Source organism: Myotis daubentonii, chromosome 11 (assembly GCF_963259705.1).
Source record: "Myotis daubentonii chromosome 11, mMyoDau2.1, whole genome shotgun sequence".
Taxonomy (NCBI): domain Eukaryota; kingdom Metazoa; phylum Chordata; class Mammalia; order Chiroptera; family Vespertilionidae; genus Myotis; species Myotis daubentonii.
Window position 1 is genome coordinate 78,447,397 of NC_081850.1, and position 17,595 is coordinate 78,464,991.

Here is a 17,595-nt window from a genome sequence, read left to right on the forward strand (position 1 = left end):
CCAGTGGGGGGAGACCAAGATGGACACCAAGTGCCCTCCCAATGCATAGAATTCCCAAATGCTCAGACACCCACTTCAGAGCTTCCTTGAGGAGGACCAAAGAGGAGAGAGGCCATTGATGCAGGGCCAGGCCTTGGCTCCTCCCTCCAGGGGGGTATGACGCCGGGCAGTGTGAGTTCACACCTGTGTTCCAGCACACGCCAGCCGTGAGGGTGTCACCCTTTCAGGCTACTGGCATCCTCATCTAGCCACACGCGTGCGCACATATACACACACAACTGTAGACGCTGAATGCACACTGGTCACACAGGGCACCCCCCTTTGGAGCTTCAGGTGTGTACTCCCAAAGATCCCCGTACTTCGGGGACTGCACCCTAGCAGGCGGAGGCACGGGCAGAAATGTACATTTAAAGTATTCATTTGCATATCCCATCTGGGGTTTCCTTCCAGGGGGGCCGTGGGGGAAGTCACCCTTGGTTCTCCTCTTCCCGCTCCCATCACAAACCTTGCCTTTGCTTTGATACCTCACCCCTAGGTTTCTGATGCCTCTGGTGGCCCCTGGCATTACCATCCTCCCACTGCAGCCCCCACCCAGGCATCTAACCAAATGGGTGACGTAGCATTAAGCACTCTCCCCCACCGCCACCCTACAGATCGCAGGGACCAGAACCCACCTGGCGTCAGTAGGCTGTAATTGCAGCCTAAATGCATATGATAAGTCAGCTGCAGACTTTCCCCCTGCTGGAGGTATAAGGATGAGCCGGCAGGACTCTGGTCATGAAAAATTTGCTATACTCACAATTCCCTAGAATCTGGAGGCAGGGCATAGCACGCAGGGCCACACGGGGAAGCAGTGGGGTCAGTTAGGAGGCGGAGGAGCAAGAGGAAAAGGTGGAAAGAGCCCTCATGAATTCCATTAGTGTCTATAACAGAGACCCCAGAGCCTTCCCTCACTCCTCAAGCCAAGTGAGGACACAGTGAAAAGACAGCTATCTATGAACCAGGAAGCGAACCCTCACCAGATACCCATTCTGCGAATGTCTTGATCTTGGACTTCTCAAACTCCCAAGCTGTCAGGAGTAAATTTCTGTTGTTTATAAGCCACTCAGCCGAGGGTATTTTGTTATAGCTGCCAAAACAGACTGAACAGTATCCATAATGCCATCGTGTCAGGCTCTGTAAATGCAAGTGCTGTGAGAATGGGAGGGATTAAGGTTATGTCTATCCCTCCGAGGATGAAACTGAATAATGTGAAGACTATACCCCTTCCTTGGCCAACTGGAACTCCCAGGCCTACCTCCCTAGCCCGGCTCAAAGGACACTACCGCCCTCTTATGGTCGAGGCTGGACTCAACAGATGGACCCTTCTCACACTCGCAGTCATGAGCTTTGCTTAGGTGAAAGAAATGCTGTCTCTTTGGAGATTTAGCAAACAATTAGTCTATGAGTCTTCAGGAGGCAGCAAGCCTGATATCGTGAACACAGTGCACAGGACTGATGCAACTTATTTCATTCAATCCTCTTTAGGGTCCATGTGCCTGAAGAATGATCATCTCCAATTCCTTGAGGTTTGGTGTGAATGCTATAAACCCCGCAGGGCAAGGGTGAGGGAAAGGGTAGAGGGTGGGGAGAAGGGAGGGGGAAGTGCTCCTGTTAAACAGGACATGAAGACAGAGCCACACACACATCTCTCTCTCCACCACTGAATCCTTAGAACACAGAGAGCACTCAGTTCATGTCTGAGGAAATATCAGCGAAGATCTTCGTATTATGTGCCCACTTGCCTACCAAATGTACCTGCCTTGCAAGGTTTGAATGTTTTCTCAGTTTCTTGTTTTTACAAAAGAAGTGTTAGAGTAAATCAGCTCATTCAAAAGTCGCCCTGAAAGAACGAAGCGGCACCCAGAGCACCGTTCGGGGGTGTCGATGATGGTGGGTGCTGAGCCAGCCCCACGGGGCGGCTGTGATGTGGAATTCTGGCGGCACTACTAGTAGGAGCAGCACGAAAGCGGGCTCTTCCTTCCGTCCATGGTGTGGTCCTCCAGCGCTCATTCACACAATGAGCTGGAAGGGAGCTCAGAGGGCCATTTCTCAATTATCTCTGACCCTGGAAAACCACAAACTGGACGATGCCTGCGAGGCCGTTTTGGCAAGAAGTCCAACACCGTACGTGAGATTTTATTACCCAGGTGCAGGCTTCCCGTAGTAAAAATGGCGACGCTGCTCCCTCCTTCCCTTAAGGTGAGCCTAACTGTTGCCAATAGTGATCATGGACGCCAGAGCACGAGTTCTCATTGGCTGCTGCTCCGAGGCCCCGCCCCCTCCCCGAGCGTCGGCCGGGATTTGCGGAACGAGATCTCGCGGCTCGCGGCCCGGTCGCGCCTGCGCAATTCATTGGCGCCAAGATGGCGATGGAGATGAGGCTCCCGGTCCCTCGCAAGCCTCTTAGCGAGAGCCTGGGCCGCGAGACTAAGAAACATCTGGTGGTGCCGGGGGACACCATCACCACGGACACGGGCTTCATGCGGTGCGTGGGGACCTGGGGGCTCGGGGCCACGAAGGGCGGTTGCTGGGCTCTGCACGTGGCCCGCTGGCCACAACCTGGGCCCCTGTCCCCGGTGATGAAGCGCCCGCGGGACCCCGAGCGCATCTCGCGAGCATCCCCGCTTTACAAGGCCTTGGGCTGCTGCTCCCCGCACCCTGTGTGTCCCCGTGTGCGTTTGTCCTAGAGACCCTTGGAGCCCTTCTCTCCGGTCCTCTGCTGGCCATGGATCTTGGTTCCTCGGCCTGAGGCCCAGTTCTCTGAGCCTTCCTCACCGGAGACCTGGAAAAGGGGGAGTCCGACAGTGTGGGTTCCCGTCCTGCCATCCTATGAACTGTACTTCCTCTCCAAAGTCGGTTTCCTCATCTGGAAAATAGTGCTAATGACAGTAACTATTTGATAGGGTAACGAGGATTAAATAAGATCCTTATGTAAAGAAGCAAAGCCCCCCATGATACCACCATCATAGATAAACACTAGTGGTGTTTCCCCCCTTTTTTTTTCTGGGGAGAAGTGCACCTGTACATCTAAGAAGGGTACAGCATTTACAGAATTGCCCATTCACCTTTTAGTTTGAGCTTATTGGGTCCTGAGAAATCTGGTGGAGTTTATATTCTCACCGGGAGAGACATGATAAACAATAAGCACAACAAACAAGTTATTCAGGATGTTTGGTGGTGAATCCAGTGGGAAAAAAAATGAAAAGTTGAGCAGACGAAGTGGCGTGTGGTTGGGAATATGGTGGGGGTGGTAGCCGTGGGGTAGGTGACGATTTTAACTGGGGCAGTCAGCTAGGCCTGATGGAAAAAGTGCCGTGTGTGTAGACCTGAGTGAGGTGAGGGGCATGTCCATGTTGCTCTTTAGAGTAGGAAGTGTGCGAGGCAGAGAGAGCAATCGCACAGAAGCCAGTCTCCGAGCGAGCGGGGAGGAGCCTGTTAGTTGGAGGAATACATTGTTCTTGACGGGAGAGCGCATCTCAAGTGTTACCCTGGTATCCTTGGTGTCTTCTTTTTGCAACAGGGGCCATGGGACTTACATGGGGGAAGAGAAACTTATTGCATCTGTGGCTGGTTCTGTGGAAAGAGTAAACAAGTTGATCTGTGTGAAAGCTTTGAAAACCAGGTGAGAACAAAAGGTGTGTATTCTCTGTCTTGTGGCGCCCACCTTGCACAGCCAGGCCTTTTCTGCCCCCCCCCCCCCCCGCCCACCCCCCACACCTGCCCTATCTGGGGGTCTGCGATTTGGAACATGCATAGGTGGCCAGGAAAGTGTGGGCTTGGAAGATTTCCCCACGTTGCCTGGCCTTTCCAAACCTGTGTTACCTCCTCTGTAAAAGGAGCGTAATATCACAACCTAGCGCCTATGTTTTTTGTGGGTTTTTTAAAATGTATTTTTATTGATTTCAGAGAGGAAGGGAAAGGGGGAGAGAGAAACATCAGTGATGAGGGAATCATTGATCGCCTGCCTCCTGCACACCCCCTACTGGGGATCGAGCCTGCAACTCAGGCCTGTGCCCTTGGCTGGAATCAAACCCGGGACCCTTCAGTCCACAGGCTGACGCTCTATCCACTGAGCTAAACCAGCCAGGGCGCTCCTGTGGTTTTTATTAGAGTCCATTGAAAAGGTGCGTGTAAAGTACTCAGCCCAGGGCTCAGTGTAGGCTCGCCCCGCCCAGAAGGGAGACCACTGGGGCTGGAACAGTGAGCAAGAGAGAGTAGGAGCTGAGCTGGTGTTGGCCTGCCCTGCAGCCCTGAAAAGCATTTTGACTTCACGTGTGTAATCCAGGAAGCCCCTGGAGGGGGTGGAGCAGAAGGACATGCTCTGACTTCTGTTTTGAGGAAATCACTCCGGCTGCTGTGGGGAGATTGAAGGGGGACAGAGACAGGCTTGCAGAGATCGATGGGGCTTACCAGCTGAAGTGACGGTGGCTTGGACTAAGGGGGTAGCAGTAGAAGTGGAGAGTGATTAATTCTGTATGTATTTTGTGTCCTGGGTGTTTTTATCATGAAAGGGTGCTGGATATTTTATTTTTCAGTGTTGTTGTTTTTTAAATATGAGACCATGTCTGTGAGTAAAGATAGCTTTGCTTCTTCCTTTCCAAGTGGGCTGCCCTGTATTTTCTGTGTATATTTTGAAGGTAGAGCCAGGATTTGCTGGACTTGTCCGAGAGAGACAGAGACACTGATACTGAGATTTCTATCTTTCAAGAACTCTAAGATCCTAAGGTTTTTGGCTTGAGCAGCTGGAGGATGAGTTGTCATTTACTGAGATGGTGACACTGGGAGGGGATCAGTTTGTGATGGAGGAGGGTGACTGCTGGGAAGCTTTGTTTTAGGTCTGTTACATTTGAAAATGCCTATTAGTCATGCCTATTAGAGGTGCCGGGGAGTCTGGAATTCAGGGGAATGGTACAGTCCCCTGCCTTTAGGTTGGATGAGCTCACGAAGAGGTGAGTGTGGGCTGGAAAGAGAAGGCCCAGGGGCGGAGCCTTCAGCATGTCACTGGGATTGGGGTGAAGAGCTAGCAGAGGGGCCGGGATGGGCAGCCAGTGGGTGGGGGAGACAGTGGGTAGACGGGTTTGGGGGGTGTGCGGTCTCACTCTCCTCTCTCCTCCCTTGGCTGATGCAGAACCCGCCTGTGTTCTGTAGCCCACCGGAAGGTATTCCATGATAAAATATCCCATTATCGTTGTCATGTAGTTGACAAAATAGAGGTTCAGGCTTCATGAACTGCTTGTAGTAAATGTTTGCTTGAGAATAGTTAAGGAAGACTGTGTACTCCTAGGAATGTTGGAAGTGATCAGTGCCCGAGAATAAGTCCCAACAGCGTAGTTGTTTGAAGTCACTAAATGTGGTACCGACTCCAGGCCCTCATCCTGTCTAACTGAAATCTCAAGAGTGCTTGGTTTTGTACTCAAGTCCACTGATGGATCACCATTTGTTTTATCTTTCAGATACAATGGTGAAGTGGGTGACATCGTAGTGGGGAGGATCACAGAGGTAAAGTCGCTGTCATCTTGGTCTTTACCTAGTAAAAGCAACCTGGTGACTTAATGAGCGGGACAGGCATTCTGTGTGCAGTTCCGTGAACGAAGCAGTCACTGTGTTTGGCTCTTGCCTGTGACCTGAGATGTAAACAGTTGGCTTGTTATTTGGGGGATTATTGGTCACTCATGTTGTGAGGTCTTGTCCCTGGAGTATGTGTCCAGGCGTGGAATTTCTTTCTGTTTCTAGGTTCAACAGAAGAGGTGGAAGGTGGAGACGAACTCCAGGCTGGATTCAGTCTTGCTTCTGTCATCCATGAACCTTCCAGGAGGAGAGCTGGTGAGGGGCCGCAGCTGGGCCTGTGTACTTTGCTGCCGGGAGCTCTGGTCTTTTGCTCACCAGAGGACTCTGCTTTACCTCGAGGTGGCCCCGTTTACTCCTGTTGGTCTGCTGCAGGGGTCCTCAAACTCCGGCCCGCGGGCCACATGCAAATACAAATATTGTATTTGTTCTCGGTTTGTTTTTTTACTTCAAAATAAGATATGTGCAGTGTGCATAGGAATTTGTTCATAGTTATTTTTTAAACTATAGTCCAGCCCGCCAACGATCTGAGGGACAGTGAACTGGCCCCCTGTTTAAAAAGTTTGAGGACCCCTGTCTGCTGTGAAGTTTGCTGCCCGATGTACACGCAGGCTTTTCACTTGGTCCAGGCCTCCCCACATAGGCAGCAGTTGGGGTGTAGTAGGATCCAGAGTGTCTATGGGGAGGAACCCCAAAAGAGAGTTGGAAAAAGCAGCGCTCAGGCTCGGTGCTAACCGTTTTCCTTCTGGGAACAGCTTTGCACAGAAGTGTTCCTTGAAAAGTGTGTTTTGCATTTAGATTTGATTCCAGGAATTGGGTGGCATTGGGTTACTCCAGGCAACTGCAGCCTTTTGTAAAATGCCATGGTTTCCCTTTACCTCCTCCCTGTGGAGAGTGCAGGACAAAGGAGGCATGATTGAGCTCCTGAAAGCTTACAGACCACCAGGGTGTACGATGACATCCAAATACCTGGCAGTCGAAGCACAAACAAGTGTGGGGTTGTACAGAAAGAGGATTGATTTCAGTGAAGGAAACTCGTAGGAAAGTGGGCACTGGAGTGGGTCCTGGAAGGATGGGTAGAATTTCAGGATGAACTCAGGACATCTGAGAGGAAGGGGAATGTGTGAGCGAAGACACAGGCTGGAGGCGGTCGGGTCCTGCTGGAGCGGGCAGGGCTGCCCGGGCAGGTCACTGGGAAAGGAGGCTGGGCTGTATTCGGAGGGTTCTGAGTATCATGTCCGGAGCTTGAATACGTTCAGAGGAGGGAGAAAGAGAAGAGCCGTGGGAGGTTGTAAGTGGTTGTCGCTCTCGTCTCCTTGAGGGGCACGGGTGGCCTGCACGGGTGTTTGGGTGCTGTGACTGCTTTCCGAGACCTCGAAGCGAGTGAGGAAAAGGAAGCAGAGAGGCCCCTCTGTAGGCGCTGACTTAGTAACGTCCTGCCTGTGTGTGTTTCAGAGGAGAAGATCTGCAGAGGATGAGCTGGCCATGAGAGGTTTCTTGCAGGAAGGGGACCTCATCAGCGTATCCTGCACCGTGCACCGCAGCCTCTATGCTTCTGGGGGGCTGGGAAGTGGGGCTTAAACTGTGTTTCCCACAGGAGACACATCTGAGTCCCAGATGGAGTGTCGGGCTCTGCCGCAGCCTGCTCCAGTATTCACGCGGGCGGGCTCTGCGGCTCTTGCTCACATCTGGGCGGCTGAGTCACTGCTTTGGGTCTGGTAGCTGATGGTGGCCTGTGCGTTAAGCTAGACTCACATTTTCTTAATGACATTAGCTTTTGTCCCAGGGAGTAGGAAAAGTTGTTCATAGCAAGATACTCATGACAAGTAAGCGGGAGAGGTTGGGTCACAGCGATGTCCTCCCGGCCCAGGACTGCCACGCGGGACTGCTGGGTGGGAGGAAAGGATGGGGGTGGGGGGACCATAGACACGGGATGCAGATGGCATGAAGAATGTGTGTTCCTTCATCACCCTGGCCAGGCTGAGGTGCAGGCAGTGTTCTCTGACGGAGCTGTTTCCCTGCACACGAGGAGCCTGAAATACGGAAAGGTAAGTTGGGCCCTTGCTGGTCCTGTTTGCCGACCGAGACTTCAGGTCCATTTCTGAATCCTCGGCGTGCTCTGGAATTCTGACCTGAAGAACCCCAGAAGTTAGGGCCCCAGGCTGGCGTCCCACTAGTGATTGCCTCACACAGCCATGGGTCAGTAGCGTTGTGGTGGATGACAACTCTTACCCTTATTTTACTGACGAGATTGTTCTGGCAGGAGCCCCTATGACCGAGGACCCTGAGGCCCTGCTGTCTGCTCCCTCCCCCTGGGAGCTGCAGCGCTGCAGCTCTGCATTGGGCCAGGGCTGAGAGGCAGCCGTGGCACAAAGGGAAGTCTCAGACTGATGAAACAGGACAGTCCAACTCAGACAAATGTCTAATCAATAAAATGGATATTATCGCTGGGAACGATTGTTCACTTGAGCCTCTAAATGAAGTTTTACTGCTTTGCTTCTATGAGGTTACATTATTGAGACTATTTTTTAAAATGACAGCTTACTTCCCAAAACAAACTATAACTTGTTAGTGTCTTGGCTTTATCGGAATGAACCTTTTCATTTCCTTCCCTTAATGGAGTGGCTACAGCCAACCACGTTCATGTCCTTCAAGTAAGAGGTGAAATGGTTGCCCTGCATGTGCTGACCTTTTGGGCCTGGGTACTGCTGACCCTCCCTCAGCCGGGTGTGGGATTTGGGCTGTCCTTTCAGAACCAGGGGTGGATGTGCGCCCTTGGTCGGTCCCCTAGGCCCAGTGTTACACATCTTGTGGGCAAGATAGGTGGTTGGGGTCAGGGTGCAGCAGGACAGGGCTCCTTGGCCTACAAGAGACCCGAGCCAGGTCCTCATTGGCTCCAGCTTCTCTAACAGCCAGCGCCCCAGCCCTGGCTTAGAGTGTGGTGGTGATTGCAAAGGCCAATGGTGGAGAAGGATATTGAAAGTCACCTTCTCTCGGGATATGTCAGCAACCTGTGCACCTAGAAGTGTTCCCTGAATAATCACTGTGTATGTGCAGATGGGTGACCAGCCACAAGCTACTAACAAGAAGGACCCTGATTCCACTGTAACTGGGACATGCGTTCTGTAATCTGCCTTTCCTTCGCCTCACTGATCCCACAGTGACCTGATCTGTGATGTATTTCTCTAGCTAGGTCAGGGTGTATTGGTCCAGGTTTCCCCCTCCCTGGTGAAGCGGCAGAAGACTCACTTCCATGACTTGCCTTGTGGTGCCTCAGTGATTCTGGGTAACAATGGCTTCATCTGGATCTACCCTACACCTGAGCACAAAGAAGAGGATGCAGGGGGCTTCGTTGCAAACCTGGAGGTGCGTGAGCCCCACAGTAGCCGCGGGGATGGAGTGGCACTTGGTCTCCCTTCTGCTGCTGCAGGGGGTGGGGCTTGCCGTGTTTAACTCTGTTATTGCTGTCGTCTGTTAGTGTGAAGTGTTTCGTGAACATTGTATTGCCCTCTTTCTGAAGAGAGGTCCGCAACAGATGGCACAGTGGTAGGGTAGTCGCTGAATGAAGAGCCACTGAAGAAGCCATCCTTTTTTAAATCCTTGCCTGAGGATATGCTTTAAAAATGATTTTAGGGAGGGGAGGGGGACGGAGGAGGGAGAAAGAGAGAAAGAGAGAAAGATGGATAGGTTCTTCCTGTACTCGCCTTTAGCAGGAATAGAACCAGCGACCTTTTGGTGTATGGGATGATATGCCAACCAACTGAGCCACACTGGGCAGGGCAAGGAGCCATTTTTGTGAATCCTGCTTGGAGTTAGCCATTTGATTGGTTTGGAGTCCCAGAGTGATAACTGAGTTATAAACAATTTCTATGGTTTGCTGTGACCGTTCACTTATTTTGGTCCTGTTTCTATTTCCCTCCCCTTTCCCTTGGCATCCGCCGGCAGCCTGTCTCCCTTACCGATCGAGAGGTGATCTCCCGGCTTCGGAACTGTATCGTCTCGCTGGTAACTCAGAGGATGATGCTGTATGATACCAGCATCCTGTATTGCTATGAGGCATCCCTTCCACACCAGGTACTCCTCCCAGGGCTTCCCTTTTCCTCACTGGCCTGGAGCAGGTATTGCATATTTATCCATTGGCTCCAGCGTTTACTCAGTGATGGCAAGCACATCCTCCAGATGCCTTCACCGTGTCAGCAGTATGAACCGATCGGGTGGACAGCCTTAATGAACGTCTGGGAGCTCTTTCCCCAAGAGACTTGTACTAGTCTCAGTGTCTGGTGTCAGTATACGGGTTTGGGCATGAAGGTAAGACAGCAACCCCTGGACTTCATCTTGCCCATTCCGATTTCAGCTCTCTCTTTAGTGAGTGCTGGAAACCTGTCTTATTCTTGTCAACTGTATCCCAGAGAGTTTCTAGCAGATCATAGCCTGTAATACTTAGCCTCTGGTAAATGAACCATAGAAAGAAAGATAGAAGGCTTATGTTAACCATGCCTGCTTTCTGCATTTGGCCTGATTTGATGATCTGCTGTGATTGGTTTCTTTTCTGAATAAATACTTTTTCCTTTCTTTTTCAGATTAAAGACATCTTAAAGCCAGAAATAATGGAAGAAATTGTGATGGAAACGCGTCAGAGACTTTTAGAACAGGAGGGCTAGGCAGAAGTGCCTGAAGGACAGGACTGTGCCTGACAGAGCAGCTCTTGGAAGTGAAGAATCTGAGTTGTAGTTCCGTGTGTGGCTCCGGAACTCATCATGGACCTACATCGGCCTGCCTCCACCACAGACCTGCTTTCTTCTGTTCGAAGGCCAAACCTGGGAGAGGTGAACTGCGCTGCTGGCCGCTTGGGCTGTCTGCACATCCCAGCACTTGGCTGGTTTTGCATCTTCAAAAGTACGCAGTGTTCCAAGTGGACTCCCATCTGGAATAATACGAAGAATCTTTCCTTTTCTACTTAACCATCACTTCACAAAGCACAATGCATCAAGAAATTGCCTTTATAGGTTGGCTGTATGGCTCAGTGGTTGAGCATCGACCCATGAACCAAGAGGTCCCTGGTTCGATTCCTGGTCAGGGCACATGTCCAGGTTGCAGGTTTGATCCTCAGTAGGGAGCGTGCAGGAGGCAGCCGATTGATGTCTCCCTCTCTCATCAATGTTTCTATCTATCCCTCTCTCTAAAATCAATAAAGCAGCAACAACAACAAAAATGGCTCCTTGACCCTAAATTGTCTGTTTTGGCTCCCGCTCCCACTTCCTCTGCAGCACGAGTACAACATTGAATATAGTTGGTAAAGTTAACCCAGCAGTCAGAAGAATAAACTTAACCAAGCAGCCTTTTGCTGGGTTGGAATCTTCCCTTTGCATGTTCCTTCTCGTGGTAGATTCAAGTGCATCCACACCACACTGCCTTATTCTGTCCTGCCATTGAGGGTGATTTGTAAGAAGTTGAATTATCGATAATAGAATGAATATTTTGGATGTTCCTCCTATATATTTAATACTAGAAAGACTGAAATTTAGTATATACCTATATTGCCCAAAAGCATTCAAAATGACTGCATTGTGAAAGAATAATATCAGAGCACTCTTCACTTATGTTCCTTAGCTTTTCCAATAACACTTCTATTCGACATTTCTTTCATGAATTTAGGGCGCAAAAGAGAAAATAAACAACTTATTAGAACAAGTATCACTGCATAAAGATTCGAATAACAAGTACTAGTTTAGCTTATTGAGCAACTGCAACTTATCAAGTATCGACAATTTATCATGTACTTGTATGTTATCGTGACGGTAATCGAAAAAAAATGAAAACTTATTTCAATACAGAGCCGAACTGTTATTACTCAATTCAATAATAAGAGTCATTTGATTATTTAAAATTTCCCAAGCAGTCAAAATGACAGCTTTTGGGCAATATAGGTATAACACATATATATATACCGGAAATGAAGGAGGGGGAGGTAACTACAATTATTAATAAACGCATTTATATGTTGTACAAAAAGTCACAAAATTCTAAGACATTGTGTCCTTATATACATAATTGTTTTTCTAATTGAAATTAAAAAGCAGTCAAAATGACTTCCTTGGGCAATCTAGTGTTAAAGTAGCAATGCATTAACTTCTTTTTAAAAAAATGATTTTTAGAGAGGAAGGGGGATAGAATACTGATGTGAGAGAGAAATGTCGATCTGTTGCCTCCCACATTTGCCCCAACCTGGGTATGTGTCCTGACTGGGCATGGAACCTGCCACCTGTTGGTGCCCAGCATTCCCCAGCAGCCTGTCTCCCTTACTGATCGAGAGGTGATCTCCCAGCTTCAGAGATCACCAATGAGCCACACTGGCCAGGGCAAGATGCCGAGTTACTAAGATGCCAGAATTCCTGCGCATTGGTTTGTCTGATGTCAAAAAAATGGTTTAAAGGCACTTTCTGTTATTGTGTTTTTTGTAATTCTTGAGAACTGAGTACAGTTGAAGGAGGGCATAGCAGATATAAATTCTGCCAGAGGCCCTAACTACTCTACTTGGCTCACCTAGTAAAATTTAAACCTCAGATAGTTTCAATGGTAGTAACATGGAATACTATTTTTGACAATTTTGAAATACAATTTGGCTGTTTTTGAATTAAGAGGTGTGTATATGTGTGTGTATACACACACACACATACACACATATATGATCCTATATATAAATATTTTATATATATTATATAAAATAAAAATATATATACTTTTATTTTCAGAGAGGAAGGGATAGGGGAGATAGAAACATCAATAATGAGAGAGACTCATTGATAGGCTGCCTCCTGCACACCCTGTACTGGGGATTGAGCCCACAGCCTGGGCAAGTGCCTTGACGGGGAATTGAACAGTTACTTCCTGGTTCATAGGTCGACAATCACAGAGCCACATCAGCCAGGCATAAAGGGTATATTTCTCGTTTATAATACTCAATAGCTTTTTTAAAAATCTTACTCTTTTTCATTCCAAGTGTATCAGTTGTTTTGAGGAGTTTGCAGACAACTGAATATTCTATAGGCTGTTGCAACTTTGAGATTTGCAACGGCCTATAGAATTTTTGAGAACACAGGCCAGGCCATGTGCCTCTTGAGAGAAGGGAATAAGAAAAGATGGGAACCCGAGTCCCTGGTTTGGTTTGGTTTGGTTTGGTTTTAACCAGGGCCATATGTAAGTTTGTTGAAAGTTATCCTTCTCAATGATCGCTCTCAAGCTGCCAACCTGTGCTGTTCATTCAGTATCTGCTGAAGGGTGGTACCTGCAAAGTAGAAATAACAGCAGGCTAAAAGCGCCGTTTAGTAGTTATTTCCTGTGACCCACTAGAGGGCGCCCTTGTTAAATGTACTATTCCAGTGGGCGGAAGAAATGGAATTAAACTGAATGGAATAGGATAGATGAGTGGTTGGCAAACTGCGGCTCTTTGGCCCCTTGAATGTGGCTCTTCCACAAAATACCACATGCGGGCGCGCATGTACAGTGCGATTGAACTTTGTAGCCCATGCACAGAAGTCGGTATTTTGTGGAAGAGCCACACTCAAGGGGCCAGAGAGCCGCATGTGACTCGCGAGCTGCAGTTTGCCAACCACTGGATAGATGAATTATAATGGTACTGAAGCCCTTTAGCAACTTGGTGGATCTACTGTCAGGATTACCTGGGCTCTGGATTCTAGTTTTAAGTCCTCAAAAATATTCTACAGTGTTATACACGGAGTGAAGAAGTATAGTCAATCTCTAAAAATATAGCCTGGGTTTGGGGCTCACCTAAAATTAGAAAATGGTTAAAGTAGGAAATGGAGATTTGGGATAAGTGTTAAGGTTAAGTACAGCTGACCTCTATACTGACTTTAATAAAGCATAATTTCAATCTTTGTGGAAAACCAAGATCTCATTTGATCCTCCTGATAACCTTGTAAAGTTGGCAGTTATGACTCCACTTAAAAGTGAAAAAAGCGATTCAGGGAGTTACAAGACTGGATTAAGCCCATTAACAACTGAATGAGGAATAGCTTTAAGCTCTAGAGAGGTATCAGAGCAATCCAGAGAATGGGCTGGACTGCGTGTGAAAGGAATGGGTCTAGAAATTTTATTCCAGCATTAAGACATACTTTGGATTGTTACTCATTTTGCTTATTTCCTGTCATTCCCTCCAAGTGTGCTCTTGGAGAACAGGGATGAGTTGTCATCTCTCCTCTACCCCCCTGTCTTATATCTTAGCCCCTAGAACAGTGCTTGATACACAGGGGCTCAATAAATGTGCGTCCTGAATGAATTGTTAGTTCGAGAAGTGTGTGTTAAAAAGAGTTACCTGATTGTCCAATTTTAAACTAGAGAATGAAGAATGAAGATGAGCAGGAAATTGTGAAAACATGAATAGAAATAAAAAGAAAGCAAGTCTCCAAAAAGAAAAATTAGGGTGGTACTACTCAGGATGAGATAATGGGTAAATAAAGGAATACAGGTCTTGAAGTTTTAAGAGTGATCTATAAGCCAGGACCAAGTTTGTCAGCCAGATTGTTTTGTGACAGAGCAAAGATAAACCAGTTAACATCTGAATATAAATTCCAGCTCTGAATCTGTGCACAAATTTTCTTTCATGTGCTTCACATTCACTTCCTCCAGGTGACTCTTGAAACCTATGTAAAAACATCATTTCCCAATCCAACAGAAATATTTCCAAAATATATAACAAGATAATGTATAAGACCTATAATTTGGCTGTGGTTTTCCCCTAATATTAGTAGCAACTTATTAAAAAATCAGTGTCTAATTAGGCCAACAGTTATTTGATAACTGCGTGGCACAGCAGAAAACCATGGGTTTTGGAGCAACATCAACTGGACTCAAATCGTGACTTTGTCACATGCTAAGCAAGTGACCTTGAGTAAGTCACGTTTCTGAAGCTCTTCCCAGCTGTTTAACGGGGACTAGTTCATGCCTCATCGGGCTCTAGTGAGGATTCAATGAGATAATACTGTGTATGAAAAGCATAGCAGTGCCTGGTGTAGAGTAGGCGCTGTGGTGAGTGGGTCCTATTAGAAATGGGTATATCCTGGCCAGGTGCACTTTGGGAGTCATGGAGAGTAAAGGGTAGGGAACCAGGGTGCTTTTTAGTTGCAGAACATGGGTTCTGACAGGTGTGGGTTTGTGTCTGGGTCATTGGTCAGCTCTGTAGGCCTGGTAGCCAACAGTCCGCACAATTCCTTGGCTTTATACAGTGGATGTTTTCATGTGAATACATGTACACCTGTGAAATGAGGTTTTATCGTCAAGGTTCCGCTCAAGCATCTATGATTGCGCCTGGCTTAGCCTCCTGATGCCCCAAAGAAACAGAACTCTCTAGCAATATGTCGGATGCTTTCCAGACATTTATTTTTCTCTAGTTCTCATATTTATGCTTCTTGGGGATGGAAAGGTGGAAATTTAGGATTGGGGAGTGGGCACCAAAAACCTTGGTTTCCAGGAGCGAGCCAAATTTTCTCCCTCAAAGAGCCTCAAGGAAGTATTTCAACTCCGGTTCTTGGAAAATCCAAACCGTAGTTTTCTCCTTGCTTTGGCTCCTCGCGGGACTCTCAACCCGCGCAGGGTAGACGTTGGTCAGCCCCAAGCGAGACCGCCTAGAGTCCACCCGCTCCCAGGAGGGTGGGACCGAAACTCAGGAGCCTGGGCAGAGGGCAAGAAGTCGCGGGTGCGCGCGGACAGGGGGGAAAACTATGGACCACAACTCCCGACATGCCCTGCGGGCTGCGCCGAAAACGGTTGACTGAGAGCTCTAGCTTTATTGCCCTTGTCGGCCAATAGGACGCAGGAGGGAGACATGACCCGGATTCTCGGGGACCAATGGTGGGGCAGGGGAGGCGGGTGCTTCCTTACTACTCATCTTGCCCTCGGAAAAATCCTATTTCAAAGGTTGGGCCGGGGCGGGCTCTGGTGGGCCAGGAGAACAGAGCCGGAAGGTGCGGCGGCGCCGCGAAAACGGCGCCAGGAGGGTCCCGGTCCCCGCGAGGCGCGCGCCGGACGCCGCTGGGGGCGGGGCCGGAGGCGGGGCCTGGCCTCGTTGTGGAGCGGCTCGTAATCCATCATGGCGGCCGCGGGGGTCAGTGTCCGTTCCTGAGCAGCGCCGGAGCTGGAGCCGGTTCCCAGGTCCTGCGGCTGAGGAGCACCGCCGTTGTCCACGGCCCCTACCTGCGGGGGGCGGCTAGGCCCCGCGGCGGAGCTCGGGGGATGTGACTGCCCGGCGGCTGCGGCAACGTCCGGGGCCGGGGGAGGGGGTGTCTCGGGCAGAGACCCCCGGGCTCGGGGCAGCCGAGGCGGCCGGGCCTCCTCCCCCCTTCGCCGCCTCCCCGCTGCGGAGCCCCGAGAGTCTTTGGTCCCTCACCGCCCTGCGCCGGCTCTGGGACCCTGGGGGTGGTCTCTTCCCCCTGGACCTGGGGCGCCCGGCTTCCTGACGCGGAGGAGCGTCGCCCGAGTAAGCCGCCCGCGCCGCGACCGGCAGCCTCCCTCTCACCTCGAGCCGCCCCTGTGCCGGACCGTCCGACTCGCAGCCCCAAGTTGGGCCTCGGAGCCCCCCGTCTCCCCCTCCCCCCATTAAAACCCCCTCCCTGCTGTCAGGGGGCCTCCCCTCCCCCAGGTTGCTCCCGGGAGCCTCTTCATGCCCTGACTTCTCCCAATGTCACCGACGGCGCCCCTCGTCCCAGCCCTGCCCCAAACTTCCATGCGGAGGAGAAGTCTGGACTCGTTTCACCGGCCGTTTAAAAAGCGGACTTAGGAGCTGCCGGCCATGCCTTCCTCCTCGGCCGAGCCGGGGGCGCGCGCTCGCTGAAGTCGGGGCGCCCCGTGCGGGCCCTTTTCCCGGGAGCAGGGTCGGCAAGCCGCGGCGGCAGCTGGTTGGTCAGGAAATTGGTCGGAAAATGAAGAAGAACCGAGCGGGTGGGTGACTTCCACGGGGAAAGTTCCGGGGACGCCTCCAGAGACGGTGGACATTTCCTTGATGTGTGGGAACCATCGCGACGACTCGGGGTGTCACCGACCCTTTTCCCGCGTCTCCGGCGAATCTTCCTGGTTTAGGTGTTTCTCCTGGAAAGACGCCGGCTCTTCAGCCGGTACAAAGGCACTGAACGGTCAGGAAACTTTTGGGGGGGGCATTGCCATGACTTCGGATTGACAAACCGCGAAGATAGGCGGACCCCCCTGCTGACACGTGTCAGCCTGAAGGCGGCCGGGCCGGCTCCCTCGCGGGGTGAGGGAAGGGGTCCCCCCGCGACTGACCTCAGTTCCCGGCCCGCGGACAGGCGGTGGCTGTGAAGTCCCACGTGGACGTGGGCCGTTGTCCTCGGCTCGCGGGCCAGTCTGCAAGGTGGTGGACCCTCCTCCGGAAAGGGGCCCCGTCCTGGCTTTATGGGGCAGCAGCCTGGAAAAGTGCTTGGGGACCAGCGGAGGCCGAGCTTGCCTGCCCTGCACTTCATCAAGGTCGCAGGGAAGAAGGAGTCCTCCAGGCACGGGGGCCCGCCCTGCAATGTGTTTGTGGAGCATGGTGAGTGCTTGCCCGGCGCTCCGGGCCCGTTCCCCTCGGTGTGCAGCTCGGGGGAGGCAGGCACGAGGGTCGGGAGCCACGGCGCCGGTGTTGGTTCCTTCCCGTGCTCCCGAAAACTTGTTCCTGTAGCTTTCTTGGTTTCTCTGCAGAAGAAAAAGTTGCGTGGTGACGGTTCGTCGCTATTCAGTGGTTGGTTGGTGTTTTTGAGTTGCTTGTTTCTTGTCTGACTCTCACCGGCTGTCGGTTGACCTTGGACAAGCCGTTTCACTCTCCCAGTTTCCTGAGGAGGTTGGACTTCAGCGCTTTCCCAGGATCCGCCGCCCACGATTCTGCTCCAACCTGAGGCCGGGCCGGTCCCCGCAGGTGCACAGAGCCTGTGCCACCGTATCCACAGGGAGCTTTTGTCGGTCCTCCCCCCAAAGCGTCAGAAC

At 50.7% G+C, this 17,595-nt stretch overlaps 3 protein-coding genes across 4 annotated transcripts in view; all 3 read left to right on the forward strand.

The window, feature by feature from the left end:
- Positions 1–2,371: 2,371 nt before the first annotated feature.
- EXOSC2 (exosome component 2) lies at positions 2,372–10,837 on the forward strand. The gene is made up of 9 exons (XM_059658336.1): positions 2,372–2,527; positions 3,563–3,664; positions 5,496–5,541; positions 5,776–5,865; positions 7,063–7,128; positions 7,587–7,655; positions 8,797–8,973; positions 9,553–9,681; positions 10,188–10,837. The coding sequence occupies exons 1-9, from the start codon at positions 2,406–2,408 to the stop codon at positions 10,266–10,268; spliced, it is 882 nt and encodes a 293-aa protein (XP_059514319.1). The 5' UTR covers positions 2,372–2,405; the 3' UTR covers positions 10,269–10,837.
- Positions 10,838–15,057: 4,220 nt separating this feature from the next.
- On the forward strand, positions 15,058–16,399 carry LOC132212490 (uncharacterized). The gene has a single exon (XM_059658341.1). It carries the CDS (start codon positions 16,301–16,303, stop codon positions 16,397–16,399), a length of 99 nt encoding a protein of 32 aa, XP_059514324.1. The 5' UTR covers positions 15,058–16,300.
- Positions 16,400–16,485: 86 nt separating this feature from the next.
- Positions 16,486–17,595, forward strand: part of ABL1 (ABL proto-oncogene 1, non-receptor tyrosine kinase) — a 95,275-nt gene continuing 94,165 nt past the window's right edge. For both annotated transcript variants that reach the window (XM_059658337.1, XM_059658339.1), the window contains exon 1: positions 16,486–17,164. In XM_059658337.1, coding sequence (XP_059514320.1) covers positions 17,029–17,164 — 136 coding nt within the window. In that variant the 5' untranslated portion in view covers positions 16,486–17,028. The remainder of the gene's footprint in view (positions 17,165–17,595) is intronic.

Coding starts and splice junctions, on each gene's coding strand:
- EXOSC2 (XM_059658336.1), top strand. CDS start 2,406: ATGGCGATGGAGATGAGGCTCCCGGTCCCTCGCAAGCCTCTTAGCGAG. Junction 5,542..5,775: donor TAGTGGGGAGGATCACAGAG/GTAAAGTCGCTG, acceptor TTCTGTTTCTAG/GTTCAACAGAAGAGGTGGAA. Junction 8,974..9,552: donor GCTTCGTTGCAAACCTGGAG/GTGCGTGAGCCC, acceptor ATCCGCCGGCAG/CCTGTCTCCCTTACCGATCG.
- LOC132212490 (XM_059658341.1), top strand. CDS start 16,301: ATGTCACCGACGGCGCCCCTCGTCCCAGCCCTGCCCCAAACTTCCATG.